This window comes from Pelophylax lessonae (genome assembly GCF_965119305.1).
Source record: "Pelophylax lessonae genome assembly, chromosome: 3".
Lineage (NCBI taxonomy): Eukaryota > Metazoa > Chordata > Amphibia > Anura > Ranidae > Pelophylax > Pelophylax lessonae.
The window spans coordinates 209,625,118-209,642,921 of record NC_138770.1 but is presented as its reverse complement, the minus strand read 5'-3'; the positions used below and the strand labels follow the sequence as shown (position 1 = coordinate 209,642,921).

Here is a 17,804-nt window from a genome sequence, read left to right as displayed (position 1 = left end):
TTTTTAGAATGGGTGTAGCGCTAGCTAACTATCCTAGTTACAGCAGAACTTGCCTGTATCTGAGAGCTACAAATCAAAAATGCTGTTTAATTCAGTTTTAATAAAGCAAGCTCACCCATCCATCCATGTCTGCATACTTTATTTCGATGAACACCACCCCTTTGGCATTTCTAGCCGAGACCATTTTGCGTAAGAGTCAATGATCCATGTAGCATTTTCTTCCTGTGATCAATCTGGCATGCCGGCAGGAGTGCATGCTTAGCTAAGGAAAACCCTCCTGCCTTCATCTAGATGAGGAAAAGAAATGCCCACGAAGACTCCCAGGTGAATGACAACATTTTGGCCTAGGCCAGAAAGCAACTGGAAAAATGTGCAAAAAAAAAAAAAAAATTATATATATATATATATATATATATATATATATATATATATATATATATATATATATATATATATATATATATATATATATATATATATATATTATAACATATACACTTTCCTATCTAGCTACCTAGGGCCCTTTTCACACTTGCCGCTCTGTCGGCGGACTCCGTTTTTCTCGATCCCCCGCTGAGCAGGCAGATGGCAGCTGTGTGCGGTGACAGAGCTATCCGGTCCCTGCTCTTCTCTATGGGGAAATCGGATGAGAACGGACCGTCTGTCCGTTCTCATCCAATCTGCCAGACGGATGGAAAATGGGGTTTCCATCCGTCCGGATTTGACGGATCGGATGTCAGCGGACATGTCTCCGCTGACATCCGATGCCCTATTGAGATGCATGGGGCATCCGTTCAGATCTGCCTGAAAAACTGAAAATCGGATCTGAACGGTCCGCAAGTGTGAAAGGGACCTAAGACAGCAGTGCAGAGATCCAGATCCTGATCACTGTAATAGCCTCTGGCTCTCGGTGATCATTCTGCAGCCGCTGCCTGTGTTGTCTTTTCTGTGGAGAAGGGAGACAACAGACTTTGCTAGTGAGGAGGAAAAGATGCAAAGTATCCAGTCTGTCTGAAGAGGATGTCTGCACTAAGGCTTTGTTCACATTAATGCCATGTGGTTTCCATTCAATTTCCAATATGACTATGAAGTGTGACTTGATGCAACCTCAATGCAACTTTTCTCACAGAAGTCGCATCAGCATTCAATAAAAAGCAATTCTTATTTAACTTTGATAAGATCAGTGTTTTTGCTTTTCCAACCTTTCAACCCTCACTTTGCCTCCTAGGTCATTCTTGCTCCCTAAAAACACTCCTCCCAAGCACATTCCATTCACACCTGAACGCATTACGCTCATGGTTTTTTGCATGTTTTTCACGTGTAAACCTGCATCAGCTCCATCTAGTGGCCAAAATGCAGTATCGTTTTATGAGATGCCTTAATGAAGAAAATATACAGCATTTTAGTCACTAGAGGCAGCGATCATATATGAATGTGTGAGTGCCCACGCTTAGGAATAAAATCGAATTCTATGGGCTGCTGCTGATAATGAAGGTGAATTCCTTTTAAAGTATAGAAAATAAATGGGTATCAGTGCTGCTCTACAAAAAATTTAATATAAATGAATAAATAGTGTTATTGTAAACAATCCTAGTGTATCAGAAAATCATTGTGTAAAACGTCAGTGCCATAGAATGATTATGGACTGTGATATAACCATAATAAAATAGGTGTAAGAAATATCCATACAGTGCATGAAATAAGTTTTGGAATTGCTGATACGTTTATTATTTCATGCACTGTATGGATATTATTATTATACAGGATTTATATAGCGCCAACAGTTTGCGTAGCGCTTTACAATGTGAGGGAAGACAATACAGTTACAGTACAATTCAATACCGGAGGAATTAGAGGGTCCTGCTCGTTGGAGCTTACAATCTAGAAGGGAGGGTCAAGTGAAACCAAAGGCAATAACTGAGGGGGGTGGGCTGATGGAGAAAATGGAAGTATAGTTGTTAGGTGTGGGTAGGATAGGCTTCTCTGAAGAGGAGGGTTTTCAGGGATCGTCTAAAAGCTAATCGAGTAGGAAATAATCAGACAGATTGGGGTAGGGAGTTCCAAAGGATTGGAGAGGCTCTGGAAAAGTCCTTGAGGTGAGCATGGGAGGAGGTAACGAGGGAGCTAGAGAGCAGAAGGTTTTGAGAGGAACGAAGAGAGATTTAGGTTGGTATTTTGAGACTAGGCTAGTGATGTAGCTGGGGGCTAAACTGTGAATGGCTTTGCAATTCTAAAACTTATTTCATGCACTGGATGGATGTTGCTTACACCTATTTTATTATGGGTATATCACAGTCCATAATCATAATATTAAACTGTGTTTTATTCATTTATATTTTTTTTTGTAGAGCAGCGATCATATATATTTCGGCTATTAAAGAAAATACAGGGAAAATTTGTGCAGCTTGCACAAACGTGTGTGACTTGTCTAAGTGTCCTGATGCTGCACTTTTTAATATCATATTCATGCTTTTTCCACAGATGGAAAGCCAAAAGTTTCTAGCTGAAAACAGTGCCTCCGTGTATATAAAGAAAGTAGAGGCTAGAATAAATGAAGAGATAGAACGAGTCATGCACTGTTTAGACAAATCCACAGAGGAGCCAATTGTGAAGGTTGTGGAGAGAGAGCTCATTTCCAAACACATGAAAACCATTGTGGAGATGGAAAACTCAGGGTTAGTCCATATGTTGAAGAATGGAAAGACAGAAGGTAAGCCCCTATATATTAGAAAGTTTGGGTTTTTATTTCGTATTTTTGTTAAGCAACTGATTTGCAGGGGCCCTTTGGTTGCCTGTAGAATCGATCGAGGGGCCAAAAACGTTGATACTGGTGATGCCTGTAGCTGCAGGCGGCATCCTGGTATAGCCACTAAAACTCAGTCATATGGCGTTCTACAGGTGGCAAGGGGCTAACATGTGAAATGCTTGGCAATTACCAAGGCTCCCCAAAGGTTCCTGCTGTTTGCAGTGACAGACCGCCATTTTTGGTTTGTGGCCTTGCTATTTGGATGTTTCTGTCATAAGTTATCAGTATAACTTGCTCAGGAGCAGTCAGCTCTGCTTCTGGTTGGGGGTCAATTGGACCTGAATATTTAGGCATGATGTGGAACATGGCCCAATTGAGTGTGATCCAACCCCCCCCCCCAAGACAGATGCCTTGTTCTGAGGACTGAGGCGGAGTTGCTTTAACCACTTCAGGACTGGAAGGATTTGGCCCCTTAATGACCAGGCCACTTTTTGCGACTCTGCATTACGTTACTTTAACGGACAATTGTGCGGTCGTGCGACGCTGTACCTAAATGAATGAAACATGTCCCCCCCCCCCCCCCCCAAATAAAGCTTTCTTTTGGTGGTATTTGATCACCTGTGCAATTTATTTTATTTTTTTGGCGCTATAAATGAAAAAAGAGCGACAATTCTGAAAAAAACAATATTTTTCACTTTCTGCTATATAACATTCCCAAAAAAAGTCATTTAAGAAATCAGACTCACTATTTTTCCTTACGGATGGACCTCGCAAGGGGGTGTCTGCCGCGACCATTTCCAGATGAACCAGACTGTTGTGCAGGCCTATTCAATCAAGCGTCAGGTTCCTCCTTTCCCTGTTAAGGCACTTTCTATGTGGGCGCCTAGTGCCTCTTGGGGGGGGGGGGGGGAGAGAGACTACCTGTCACTTCCAGGGCCCCCTTCCTGTCTATCTTGTCCAGGAGGGGGGGGGTCTCCTCGAGGGCTCCCAGTAGCTCCGCAGAGCCGTCATTTTCTTGTAGCCCATGTGCTGAGAAAGATCGACGGCCATATTGGTACACCCAGCGCCCATTTTGAGGTGGATTCCTATTAAATATCACTGGCGGCCATGTTCCTGGAGTCCCTGGAGGCTTTTTTTGGTGGTGGAGCCCCTCCCTATACCCTGGTGCTGACGCTTAGGTTTGTCTCGGATCGAGATCTCTGCAGACACGTGTTGTACGAATGTTCTGGGCATTCCTGGTGCATCTCTGGTGGGGGTGGTGAGTCTGGGGGGGGTTTCTTTCTCTCTGCCCAGTGTGCTCTGCCTGACCTTTTGGGGGGCGCTATAGCGCAGTGGGACGTTTCGAAAAAAAAAATACGTTTTTGGCAACTTTTTGCTGCGGGGTTCCCCTGGTGCAATATGGACCCTGCGGAGCATTTTTTCCCCACCTTGACCCCCTCAGGGAGGCCGCAGGGCCTCCCTGGATCCCAGCTATCCATTGATGCACTGTCGGCAGTCTTGGAATCCTTTGTGTTCCGGGTGGAGGTGGCCTGTAAGGGGCGAGGTGCCAAAAAACGCCCCCCACCTATCCCAGCCTCATCTGATGTTTCATATTCTGAATCTGATTCAGCCACCGCAGACGTGGGTCTCCCTGCCGGGTCTACTACCTCGCGCCCTGTCTCCTCTGATAGTGAGGATGACACCTCTCTCTCCGCCACCGCGCAAGAAAAGGCGCTGGTGGACGCACTGGTTGTTTTCCGTGCGTGAGACCCTAAAAATGGAGGACGCAGCTGCGACTGAGGCGCAGGTTATGTTTGACACTCACAAGCCATCCAGAGCAGCAAAGGTTTTCCCCCTTCCCGCATATTTTGACAACATGGTCAAAAAAAGGATTCAAAGCGTCCTCCTGGGGTGCCGAAGCAGATTGCTAGACGCTACCCCTTTGAGGAGTCCTTTACAAAAAAAAAGTGGACTGTGCCACCTACGGTGGACCCTCCGGTCACCAGACTGAATAAAGCTACCACGATCCCAGTGGAGGATTCCCCGTCCTTTAAGGATCCGATGGATGGAAAGGCGGAGTCTTTGGCCCGCAATATGTACTCCCTGGCGTGGTCTGCTCTAAGACTGGTGTTTACTATTGCCCTTGTGTCGCAAATCTTGACTGAATGGGCTAAGTTACTACGCCGTGACCTGAAGGGGGTTCAACTCCCCCCCCCCCCCCCCCCCCCCTACCTTTGCAGAGCTGACGGACCAGTTGGTGCAGGGGCTGCAATTTGTTTGCGATGCCTTGCTGGATACAGCTCTGATATTGGCCCGACTGTCTGTTTTGGGAGTGGTCCTCAGGCGTATACTTTGATCCCGCCTTTTCCCACAGGGACAAGTGATAAAGGATCAAAGTCCTTCAAGACTTTCCTTGGTTGGCTCCAAGCGACCATGGTCTGGCAAACAGAAATTGGGTTTCTCCAGACCTGTGGATAAGACCCCTTCGGCCTGAAGGTGCGCCCTCACCCGTATCTGGGGTGGGGGGATGTCTTTGCTGGTTCCCGGACCTGTGGCTATCCCGTATACAAGACAAGTGGGTTCACGAGTAGATACAGTTCGTTTACAAGATTGAGTTTCGATCTGTCCCACTGGTAAGGTTTTTCCCTTTTCAATGTGTGACTGTCCCTGGATCGCTTACAGGCTCTTTCGGGCGGTACAGGACCTGTTTATAACAAGGAGTAATAGTTCTGGTTCCATACTTGGAACTTTTTCAGGGCTTTTACTCAAACCGGTTTACGGTCCCCAGGAAGGAGGGCAAGGTGCATCCAATTCTGGACCTAAAGGCATCGAATTGCTTGGTGCGAGCTCAAAAATTCAAGATGGAATCCATTCGCACGGTTGTGGCCTCCCCTGAACCAGGGGGATTTCATGGGCTCCATATACATCAAAGATGCCAACCTTCACATCCCGATATGTGCAGGACATCAACGGTTTCTCTGCGTTGCCATGGGAGAGGATCACTATCAGTTTGTGGTGTTATCCTTTGGTCTCGCCTCTGCTCCTTGGGGGTCTTCACAAAGGTGTTGGCTCCGGTCCTGGTATTACGCCAGCAGGGGTTATCGGTCTTGGGTTACCTGGACAATATGCTTCTCCATGCAGAGTCTCCCACAGTGCTGGTGACAAACTTAGAGATCACCATGAGTACTCTGGAGGAGTTCGGGTTGATTCTGAACCTTCAGAAGTCTTCCTTGGTTTCTTCCATGAGACTGGAATATCTGGGCCTGACTTTGGATTCGTCCTCAGCCAGGGTGTTTCTTCCTCCGGGAAAAACGTCCAAAGCTCAAGACTGTGATTCAGCTATTGCTGACCAGCAAATGGTCGTCCCTTCGGACTTGTATGAGAGTTCTGGGATGGTGTCGTCCTTCGTGGCGGTCCCTTTTCGCTCAATTCCACACGAGGATCATCCAGAAGGAAATCCTCACATGGAACAAAGATCCAAGTTCCCTGGACAACTAGAGCCAGCTGAACCAGGTGACCAGATGCTCAAACTAGGAAAATCCTTTCTCTCCATATATTGGCCGTGGCTTATATCAATCGCCAATGGGGCACCAAAAGTGTCCTTGTGGCCTTGGAGGTGGCAGGCATCCTTCGATGGGCCAAATGATTTGTCCCAGCTCTTTCCGCCGTTCACATTTCAGGAGTGGAAAATTGGCTGGCGGGTTTCCTCAGTCGGCAGACTTTAGATCAAGGAGAATGGTCTCTCCACCTGGAGGTGTTTTGGCACTTCATTGGGGCACTCCATAAGTGGATCTGCTGGCGTCTCAGATTAACAGGAAAGTGCAGAGGTTTGTGGCCCACTCTCGGGACCCTCTGGCAGAAGCCACAGACAATAAAAATACAAGAATATTCAGCGCTGGACATAACAATATAAAGTGGATCAGCAGCTGAATACTCAAGGGCAATCCAAACACCTCCTGACAAAATAAATAGTAATAGTGCAGCGCAATCCTAATAATATCTCATAGAAGCATGCTCAAGATAAGTCCCAAAGTACTCAGGTGCAGGTGCAGATAGAGAAAGACAACTGTCCAAGTGGTCGATGGTAAAATTCCCAGAGCAAATCATTCAATCCTTTGATGTGACAAAAATGGTGCTCAAAGGTTCCAGCCACCTGTCATTCTCTGCCTCTCACCTTATCTTTGTGACCCTACAGGGTCGTAACAGCATGTGATATCCAAAGGCGCAAATATATTCCACCTCCACTGCTTCTCTCCTTATTACACAGCACTCAAAGCCTATAGATTGCAGACCTCCAATCACCAATAATAGCTGGAGACCTCATTAAACATGGAATGATCTAATTAAAGGCATCTCCGTAGCATACATGGTAAAGAGAAAGAAGATCTAATGATCTCTGTAGATATTTGAATATGCTTTATTAATGTAGGTAATACACTCACGTTTGTAATGTTAAAACATAGCCTTAATGCAGAGCCTGCAAGCATGCGTGCATGTCGGTATCCAAGCAGGAAGGAGTCTCAAAATGGCCGCGGGTCACGTGACGTCCCCCGTGCGCGTTAGGTTCAGAATGGGCGGGACTTAATCAGCGGGGATTCCATATTGTGTCACAGACCTACTTAAATAGCCTAAGCACTCCGCCCGGCTCTCGGAAGTTAACTTTGTATTGGAGACCAGCCCCTACCGGAAGACGTGTAATAAGTTAAGGGCGGAAGTAACATTATGCTGCCGAAACCGTAACCAGCCCGGTTACCATTTAGCTTATAGATTAAGGGCGGAAATAGCATCATACTGCCAAATCCAGGAACCAACCCGGTTGGCTATAATTAAGACCTGGCACATTATAACCTGGCCATAATAAGATACTAATAAGCCTAATGTACGAATATTAATTATGAATAAAATTTGGAAAATAATACATATTAAATTTCCCATGATCACAGGATCATCATCACTTTATAACCCCGGCCATATTCAAAATCCTCCTCTAGATGGCAGGCACGCAGACTTACAACAATATAAACATGGATGATAAAAGAACAATATGAAATTCAATGTATAAAAGACAATAGTATAAAAGCTTAATATCAGTAAAAAACCGCAAACAAGAACAATAATAGAACTAAATAAAGGATAAATTAAAGATGATGATAAATTGTCTATCCGAAATAAAACAATTTAAATCAAAGTCAACATTAAGTCCCAATGGTGCCAAAACTTTGCTTTCATATATCGAAAAGGACTCTCTGTGACTCAGCTCAATTTCCTGACAGCAAAAATCCAATTTTTTCAGGTGAGCCACAATTGTTCCTGGTTGAGCTCCAACCAGCATTCTTTTTCTGCTGTCTTTTTCCCACCCCTCATGTTTGACACTGCTTTGGGACGTCCCAATGGTCAAGAAGATTCTGGAGCCTTGTCCGTCAATGAATGAAAGAAAGTTGGATTTTTGTCTTACTGTAATCCTTTTCTCTGATGTTCATTGACAGACACAGCACAGGGGACACGGTTATTTTTTCTTCTGATACTGCTTGCAACAAGACTGAATGCCTATAGCAGAGAGATGGAGTATATACCCTGGCCCTGCCCATAGGCGTAGGCAGACATTTTTCTGCCTAGTATCCTACTCCTGTAGGGGGCAGCGTAACCCAATGGTCAAGAAGATTCTGGAGCTGTGTCCGTCAATAAATATCAGAGAAAAACATTTTATGGTAAGACCAATCCAATTTTCCCAAAAGCAAAATTCTGCTGTTAATCTGTCAAAATGATGGGCCTCAATTTCTCCATTCAGAATAGCCTGCCAACAAATCACATATATTGGGATAAAAATAGGAAGGGAACCATCAGTATACTGAGAATAATCCCCCACTTATTGCTAAAATTGTCAGAGCTGGAAGTATGGATATGTCTTCCTATTTCACGGTCGTCCTATTTTAAAATAAAAAATCATAATTGGCGCACGTTTTGTATCCCTGTCAAGTTGACCAAATGATCTAGATCAATCAAAACTTTTACTGATACAAAATCTCAATTCGTATATGCCTAAACACAGTGAATAAAAAATCAAAAAAAAAAAAAATTTTTTTCTTAAAACCCCCCAAAAATACATAATTGTTTCATATAAATCTTTAAATGTGATAAATCTAATAAAAAAATATAAAAATCTATATACAGTGGTCCATAAATATTGGGACATCAACACAATTCTAATCTTTCTCTTACGTCCTCCGACAGTCGCCGCCCCTTCCCAATTCGTCACCAATGGGTATTGACCTTTGCTCCGTAGGAGTAGCTAGGCAACAAGAATTGTTAATACAAAGCTTTTAACAGACACACCCCTAGGGGCTGTCCCCTCAGTCAATACCTCCCTGCACCAGCATTCCCAACTCAGTTTGTCTTTGCCTAGCTTAGGAGTAGCTGGCTGTCCTGTGCTGGGGCTCTGTCTCAGCCTTCTACCCTTTTTTGATTTTATTTAAAGTGTTTTTTCTCTTTTCCTTGCTAGCTGTTCTTTTGTCAGCTTTAGTTTAGGGATCTTCTGATGAAGAATCATCATGCAGAGCTGGGTCTCGGACTGGCCGCCCTGCATCCCAGGGCTGATAGCCAGTTGGATCCCCAGCCTGCCATCGAGCGTTCAGCTTAGGTTTTACCCTGGCACATTGAACGACCCATCCCTGTTCGCTGCAGGGATGCTGCCTGTGAGGTGGCTACCTCACTGGACGCCGTGACTGCGGTCCGCAAGCGTCCTGGCTGCGGCACTCCCTGTCTGCCTTGATAGCGGTTTGTCGCTGGAGACGGTTCCCCACGCCATCTGGTACGGTAAGCACCTTCTGTGTGGGGACCTTCTGTATGGGTGTCAGTCTGTGGCTGTGTATACCCTCCATGTCTGTGTAACTGCAGGCTCCCTGTCAGGTCCCTGTGTGGCTGCATGCCTGTGGGCTGCGGGGGGGGCATCCTGCTCTGCTGTTTTATTATGCTCTGAGTGCAGTTGAGTGCAGACATGTGTGTGTGCGGCGATCGCTGCGGCGATCCGCCATTTTATTTGACTGTATACTGTGACCGGCCCTGTCTCTATGCAGCGCCGTGTTTTGGCGCCATTTGCCGCCATTTTGGCGGGCGATACTGTCCGTGCACATAGCGGTGCCATTTTATTGTAGCCTTTTTTCCTCTGCCAAGCGGCCATTTTGCTGGAGCCTTCCATAGGCTATATCTATCAGTCAGCATTGCATCACTTCCTCTTTCCCCGGGAACAGCGATCGGTGGCAGCAGTCTGGTGTGCTCTCTCCAGGTTTTTGCCTGTCTGTCCTGTCATTCCTTGCTCAGTGTTTGTCTATCCCTGCGGGGTCAGTGCATACAGCAGTGTGCGGTGGGCTGCGGTTTTAAAGGGGCAGTACCTTTATTGCCTTTCTGTACTGGGGTATGGATTCTCAGGATAGCAAGTTTCCTCCCGCCCTGGTGGGGGACCAGGGGGCTGCCGCGCCCTCCGAGGGGACCGATCTGACCACTGTGGTGGCTTCCTTGGTGTCTCAGGTGCAGATGCTGCTGGCTGAACGATCCTCAAAAAGGGCCAGGTTATCCATATCCTCTGATTCAGAGGGCGATGTGGTTGCTGTGGCTGGCGTGCCCTTCTCAGGGTCCCCCTCATCTTTGGACCTTGTGGGGTCTGAGGGAGAGCCTGAGGTGGAGGCAGTTGATGTTTCTCCCCCTGGCTCGCCTGAAGAGCTTGCACTCATGAATGAGCTGATTGCTTCCATAAAAGACACATTGCACCTGGAGGATGAGCCTACTCCTCCTACTAGGACGTCTGCTTTTGGAACACAGAGGGCTCGCAAATCAGCGCAGGTTTTTCCCTTCCCTGCTGAGTTTCACCATACGGTTAATGAACAGTGGCGCAATTTAAAGAAGCCTTTTACTGTGCCAAATAAGTTTAAATTGCTTTATCCGTTTGCGCCTGCCACCGACGAGCGTTGGTGTGTGGCGCCTCCGGTGGATCACGCGGTAGCCGTTTTGAACAAAGCGACTGCGGTGCCTTCTGAGGATGCCCCGGTTTTCCGGGACCCTACGGACAGGAGAATAGAGTCTCTTGCCCATCATGCCTATATGGTGGCTGGTTCTATGCTGAAGCCTATGTTTGCTTCCATTATGGCGGCACAGGCTGTTGCTGATTGGACCAAGATGCTCAGGCGCACCTTGGCGGCTGATTCCGCTCCGCCTACCACGTTGGCTATGGTGGACCAGATCCATCAGGGTGTCATGTACTTGTGCGATGCGGACTTGAATTTAGCTCCCTTGGCTGCACGCCTGTCCAGCGTGGCGGTACTGAACCGTCGTCTGATTTGGCTGAAGAATGGTCGGTCGACCAATCTTCTCGCAAGACGCTGGCGGGTTTTCCCTACGCGGGGTCTCGCCTTTTTGGCGAGGCTTTGGATACCCTGATAAAGGGGGTTACGGGGGGCAAGAGTACTCTCCTGCCCCAGTCTTTCAAGCATAAGTCTTTCCGTGGTAAACGGAATTCCTCATCTAGGTCCTCTCAGGGTTCCTTTCGTGCCTTTCGTTGCAGACCAAGGGCAAGCCCTTCAAGGGCCAAGGCTCTCAGAAGAAGCCGTGGGCAGGGAAGCAGAAGTCCGGTTTGTCTTCCCATACCACTTCCGCCTGAAGGGGCGCCCTCACCCGTTTCTGGGGTGGGGTGACGTCTGCACGGTTTCCTACAACCTTGGCTGGCCCGAGTTCAGGACAGGTGGGTTCAGGAAATCGTACGATTTGGTTACATGATCGAATTTCTCTCTCGGCCGGCGGGCAGATTTTTTCCCTCAAATCTTCAGCTGTCTCCGGAGCGCTTGCAGGATCTGCACCTGGCGGTGCGGGACCTGCGGGCCCAGGGGGTGGTGGTCCCGGTGCCTCATCGGGACAGATTTCGGGGGTTTTATTCCAATCTGTTCACTGTGCCCAGAAAGGAGGGCAAAGTGCGTCCGATTCTGGACTTGAAAGCTCTGAACCGCTTTGTGCGGGTTTGCAAGTTTCATGGAATTCCATTTGCATGGAATCCCTGAGCTCAGTGGTGGCTGCCCTGAGTCCGGGGGAATTCATGGCCTCCATCGATCTGAAGGATGCGTATCTACACATTCCCATTTTCGAGGGTCACCAGGGGTACCTTCAAATTCGCCATTGCGGAGGATCACTACCAATTTGTGGCGTTACCTTTCGGTCTCGCTTCGGCTCCGCAGGTTTTTACCAAAGTGCTGGCGCCGGTCCCGGCTCTGTTGCGAGCACAGGGCATTGCTGTCTTGGGGTATCTGGACGATATCCTGATAAGGTCAAACGCCAGTCAGAGCCTGGTGACCGACCTGTCCACCACGTTGCGGACTCTGCAGGAGTTCGGTTGGACCATAAACGTTCCGAAGTCGACTCTGTGTCCTTCGGTTCGCCTTCCCTACCTGGCAATGATTCTGGATTCGGTCCAGGCGAAGGTTTTCCTGCCGGAAGACCAGCTTTGGTCTCTTCAGGACGAGGTCAGGTCCCTCAGGGACAACCGACACTCGTCTCTTCGGACATGCATGAGATGTCTAGGTCTAATGGTCTCGTCTTTCGAGGCGGTCCCTTTTGCCCAGTTTCACACACGGGGTCTCCAGGCGGAGATTCTGACCGAGTGGGACGGGCGGCCGCAGTCCCTGGATCTGCGGATCTCGTTGAGCCAAGACACCAGAAGGGATCTTCTGTGATGGCTCCAGTCCCCGGCGGTGTCGGGGGACAAGTCCTTTTCGTCCATTATCGTGGACGGTGCTCACCACGGATGCCAGCCTGACGGGCTGGGGTGGTGTTCTGGGCGTTCTGTCTGCCCAGGGAACTTGGTCGGAGGAGGAGTCCTCACTTCCGATCAACATTCTGGAATTGAGGGCGATAAAGCTTTGCCTTCTGCGATGGACGGACCGGCTTCAGGGCCGTCCGTTTCGGGTTCAGACGGACAATGTCACCGCGGTGGCTTACATCAACCACCAAGGGGGCACCAGGAGTGCCCGAGCGGCTTGGGAAGTAGCTGAAATTCTATCTTGGGCCGAGACGCACGTTCCGGCGATAACGTCAGTTCACATTCCGGGGGTGGAGAACTGGCAGGCGGATTATGAGTCGCCAGACCCTGGACCACGGAGAATGGTCCCTTCACCCGGATGTCTTCCAGATTTTGTGCGCGAAGTGGGGTTTCCCAGATGTGGACCTGTTCGCGTCTCGTCTGAACAACAAGGTGGAAAGGTTCGTGGCAAGGACGCGCGATCCTCTGGCAGACGCTTCAGATGCGTTAGTGGCGCCCTGGCATCAGTATCGTCTGATGTATGCCTTTCCACCGATTCAGCTGCTGTCCAGGCTTCTTCGCAGGTTAGCCTCGGAACCGCACACGGTGATTGTGGTAGCGCCGGACTGGCCTCGCCGGTCCTGGTACGCAGACCTCGTAAATCTGGCGGTCGACGCTCCGTGGAGTCTGCGCTTCGAGAAGATCTCCTGTCTCAAGTGCCGATATTCCATCCTGCTTTACAGTCGCTGGCTTTAACGGCCTGGCTTTTGAAAGCCAGGTCCTGAGGGATAGGGGTCTCTCCCCTGAGGTCATTCCCACCTTAATCAAGGCTAGAAAAGCTTCTTCGGGTAAAATTTACTACCGTACTTGGAAAGCGTATTTTGCCTGGTGTGAGGCCAGGGGGTATTCCCCTCGCTCATACTCGGTGTCAAGAATTTTGGCTTTCCTCCAAACTGGAGTGGACCAGCGTTTGGCGTTGGCCACGATTTAAGGGTCAGATTTCTGCGCTGGCTGTTCTTTTTCAACGCCCTGTGGCGTCTAATTCTTTGGTTAGCACCTTTGTCCAGGGGGTGCGTCATTTGGCCCCTTCTAGGAGGGACCCTTTACCTCCATGGGACTTGAACTTGGTTCTGTCCGTGTTGCAACAGGCTCCCTTTGAAAAGATTAGGGAGATCTCGTTGTCTCTGTTATCCAAGAAGGTTGCCTTTTTGGTGGCGATCACTTCGGCTCGCAGGGTGTCGGAGCTGGCAGCTTTGTCCTGCAATTCTCCCTACCTGGTGGTCCACAAGGATAAGGTGGTCCTGCGGCCTAACCCATCTTTTCTTCCGAAAAAGGATTTCGGATTTTCATCTGAATGAAGACATTGTTTTGCCTTCGCTCTGCGCGAAGCCTAAGCATCCAAAGGAGGTTGCCTTACATTCCTTGGATGTTGTCCGGGCGATCAGGGTTTACCTGTCGTCCACTAGATCTTTTCGCAAGTCGGATTCCCTCTTTGTCCTTCCTGAGGGACCTCGGAAGGGCATGGCGGCGTCGGCTGCGACCATCGCCAAATGGATCAGACAGATCATTGAACAAGCCTATGCCTTGAAGGGGAAGGTTCCTCCCTTCCCCGTGAAGGCGCACTCTACCAGGTCTTTGAGTACGTCTTGGGCTTTCCGGCATCAGGCTTCTGTGGCCCAGGTGTGTAAGGCGGCGACTTGGTCGTCCGTTCACACCTTTCTATAAGGTGGATGTTCAGGCATCGGCTGATGCCTCCTTTAGCCGTAAAGTTCTCAGTGCGGCAGTCTCCTAGGGTCCCTTGTTTTCATGGTCCATTGGTTGTTGGGGTGTTTTACTTGGGGTGTTGGGGTGTTACTTGTTTTTTTCCTGGGTTGTTGCTCCTGTTGAGCACGTTTTCCTGTTGCCCAGTTGGTTCTCTTACTATGGTAAGGGTCCTTTCTCTGATGTGGGTACTGCGTTGCCTTTTCTACGGTTGCGTCTCCCACCCCTCATGTCTACACTGCTTTGGGACGTCCCATTGGTGACGAATTGGGAAGGGGCGGCGACTGTCGGAGGACGTAAGAGAAAACGGAATTTTTGTAAAATCTTACCATAAAATTCCTTTCTCTGAGTCCTCCGACAGTCGCCGCCCCCCGCCCCTCTTTTGGGGTTTTTGTGTACTCTTACTGCTATGCTACCAAACTGAGTTGGGAATGCTGGTGCAGGGAGGTATTGACTGAGGGGACAGCCCCTAGGGGTGTGTCTGTTAAAAGCTTTGTATTAACAATTCTTGTTGCCTAGCTACTCCTACGGAGCAAAGGACAATACCCATTGGTGACGAATTGGGAAGGGGCGCCGACGGTCGGAGGACTCGGAGAAAGGAATTTTACGGTAAGATTTTACAAAAATTCCGTTTTTTGGCTCTATAGCCACCACAATGGATTTGAAATGAAACAAACAAGACGTGCTTTAACTGCAGACTTTCAGCTTTAATTTGAGGGTATTTACATCCAAATCCGGTGAACGATGTAGGAATTGCAACAGTTTGTATATGTGCCTCCCACTTTGTAAGGGACCAAAAGTAATGGGACAGATTAACAGTCATAAATCAAACTTTCACTTTAAGTACTGCAACTGTCTTCAGTTCCTGCTTGTTCTTGGGGGCATTTTCCCTTCAGTTTTGTCTTCAGCAAGTGAAATGCATGCTCAATCGGATTCAGGTCAGGTGATTAACTTGGCCATTGCATAACATTCCACTTCTTTCCCTTAAACTCTTTGGTTGCTTTTGCAGTATGCTTCGGGTCATTGTCCATCTGCACTATGAAGCGCCGTACAATGAGTTCTGAAGCATTTATCTGAATATGAGCAGATAATATTGCCCAAAACACTTCAGAATTCATCATGCTGATTTGTCAGCAGTCACATCATCAATAAATACAGGAGAACCAGTTCCATTGGCAGTCATACATGCCCATGCCATGACACTACCACCACCATGCTTTACTGGTGAGGTGGTATGCTTTGGATCATGAGCAGTTCCTTTCCTTCTCCATATTCTTCTCTTCCCATCACTCTGGGATGTAAATACCCTCAAATTAAAGCTGAAACTATATATATATATAGATATAGATATATATTAGTTCATATAGGAAAATATATATATATATTAAAAGGAGTTAAAAAAACAATCGGTGATATAAAAGTGCTGGAAGTGCTGAAATATGTGATTCGCTCATTGCTCTAGTCACTGTATTCACTCGTGAGAACACCCGATTGTGCTCCTTCCACCGTATTCTCCCCAAATTTATTTACCAGATAGGGAGCTGGTAAAATTACAAACCAGTAATCACGCTTCAACTAGTATAGATATTTTCCAGCAGTTTGGTCCAAAATCCAAAGATGGATCTTCCCACCTTATCCATAGATATTAGGTGGTATATCAGGTAAGGTTTGAGAGAAAAAAGAAGGGTTTCCATAGAGTAATTCCGTAATAAAATAATTTATTAACCACTTTACAACCGCTTACATGGACACTACTGCGGCAGTGTGGCATGATCCCGTCCAGCGACGTAGACCTACGTCGGGCGCGATCACAGCTCTGAGCGTGCTCCCGCGCGCCGCGGGACCCGATTCTGGTCGGATTTGGTAGGGAACGGATCAGTCACCAGATACTGACCAATGATTTTTGGTCAGTATCTGGCGATCGGTTCCAGCCAATGGTTAACTCTCCCCTACCTGTGTAATGTAAACACAGGCAGGGGAAGTGATGTCACTGTCCCTCCTGGAGACCTTTCGGTTCCAGGAGAAGACAGAGACACATCAAAAACGTGAGTTTCCACCAACACTACACTGACACACCTCACATAGGCACATTTAAACCCTTGATCACCCCCTGATCACCCCCCAAACCCTTCACAGTGAAAACTATATACAGTGGTATACAGATCCTTTACTGATCACTGTATAAGTATCACTTGTGAGCCTAGTTTGCGCTTGCGTTAGGCCCAAATAGGGTTAGGGCACCCGCCACCTATCCCCTAATAAAGTTTTAACCCCTTGATCACCCCCAGTTAACCCCTTTACTCCCTATTCCTCTGTGCACTAAATACAGTATATAGGTAAATACTGATCACTGTATTTAGTGTCACTAGTGACCCTAATTTGCGCTAAGCCCAGATAGGGTTAGGGCACCCGCCACCTATCCCCTAATAAACTTTTAACCCCTTGATCTCCCCCAGTTAACCCCTTCACTCCCTATAATACAGTGCACTAATATATACAGTATATCAGATAACTACTGATCAATGTAGAAGTGTCACTTGTGACCCTAATTTGCGCTAAGCCCAAATAGGTTTAGGCCACCTGTCATCTATCCCCTATAAAGGTTTAACCCCTTGATCTCCCCCAGTTAACAACTTCACTGCCCTGTCACAGTGTTCACTATATACAGTGATTACCGATCACTGTATTAGTGTCACGGGTGACACAACTTAGGCTAGTTAGCGTCAGGGTCCCACTACACCACCGTTGGCGTCAGTCAAGTACACTAACACACACACACACACACACACCTCCGTTACTAGTATAGTGTTTGAACAGATCAATATCTTATCTGATCAGAACTATACTAGCGTCCCCATAATTTAGTGTTCCCAAAACGCAGTGTTTGCACAATCAGCACTGATTCCTGCTAGCACCTGCGTTTAGCCCCCTTGCCCAGACCACCTTACCCAGGCAAGTGTAGTAATCAATAGATTACTGACACTTCCAAAAAACACAAATCACACAAAACCGCTGTGTTAGCAGAGTCAGGCCTGATCTCTGCTAGCACTAGCAGTTTTTTTTTTGTAGCGACCAAATAGTCCTCGACAACCAGGTGCTTTTATTACCTAGTAGTCACACTACTGTACCGGTAAATTTAGTTACTAAAATGACAAAAGGTTGGTACAGTGGTGAAGAGGTCTACAGTATAATGGCCATTTCAGATGAGAGCGATGGGGAAGCCTCACTGGCAGAATCGGGGTCAATATACGAACCAGATGACAGCAGTGGCTCCCTAAAAGATAGCTCCGACAGAGGGGTCCCTGCTAAGGTCAGGCGTACCCGACCCCATTCTGGAGTTGCTGAGTTGCAAGAACCAGGAGTTTCTCGTATGCAGCAGAGTGCCAGTACTAGTGCCGCTCACACTTCTCGTGATCTGGCAAGCACGAGCGGCCTAGTACACCCTGGACCTACAACCTGCACTGCAGTATCACCTGGTGACGTGGCGAGTCACCTAAGTGCAGTTGAAGCTGGTGCGGTGTCTAGCACGAGTAGTGGCCT

At 47.8% G+C, this 17,804-nt stretch overlaps 1 protein-coding gene across 2 annotated transcripts in view; it reads left to right on the top strand.

Annotated features, from left to right (window-relative positions):
• CUL3 (cullin 3) overlaps nucleotides 1-17,804 on the top strand; it is a 328,571-nt gene that overhangs the window by 201,522 nt on the left and 109,245 nt on the right. For both annotated transcript variants that reach the window (XM_082252499.1, XM_082252498.1), the window contains exon 6: nucleotides 2,482-2,710. In XM_082252499.1, the coding sequence (XP_082108625.1) occupies nucleotides 2,482-2,710 (229 nt within the window). The remainder of the gene's footprint in view (nucleotides 1-2,481; nucleotides 2,711-17,804) is intronic.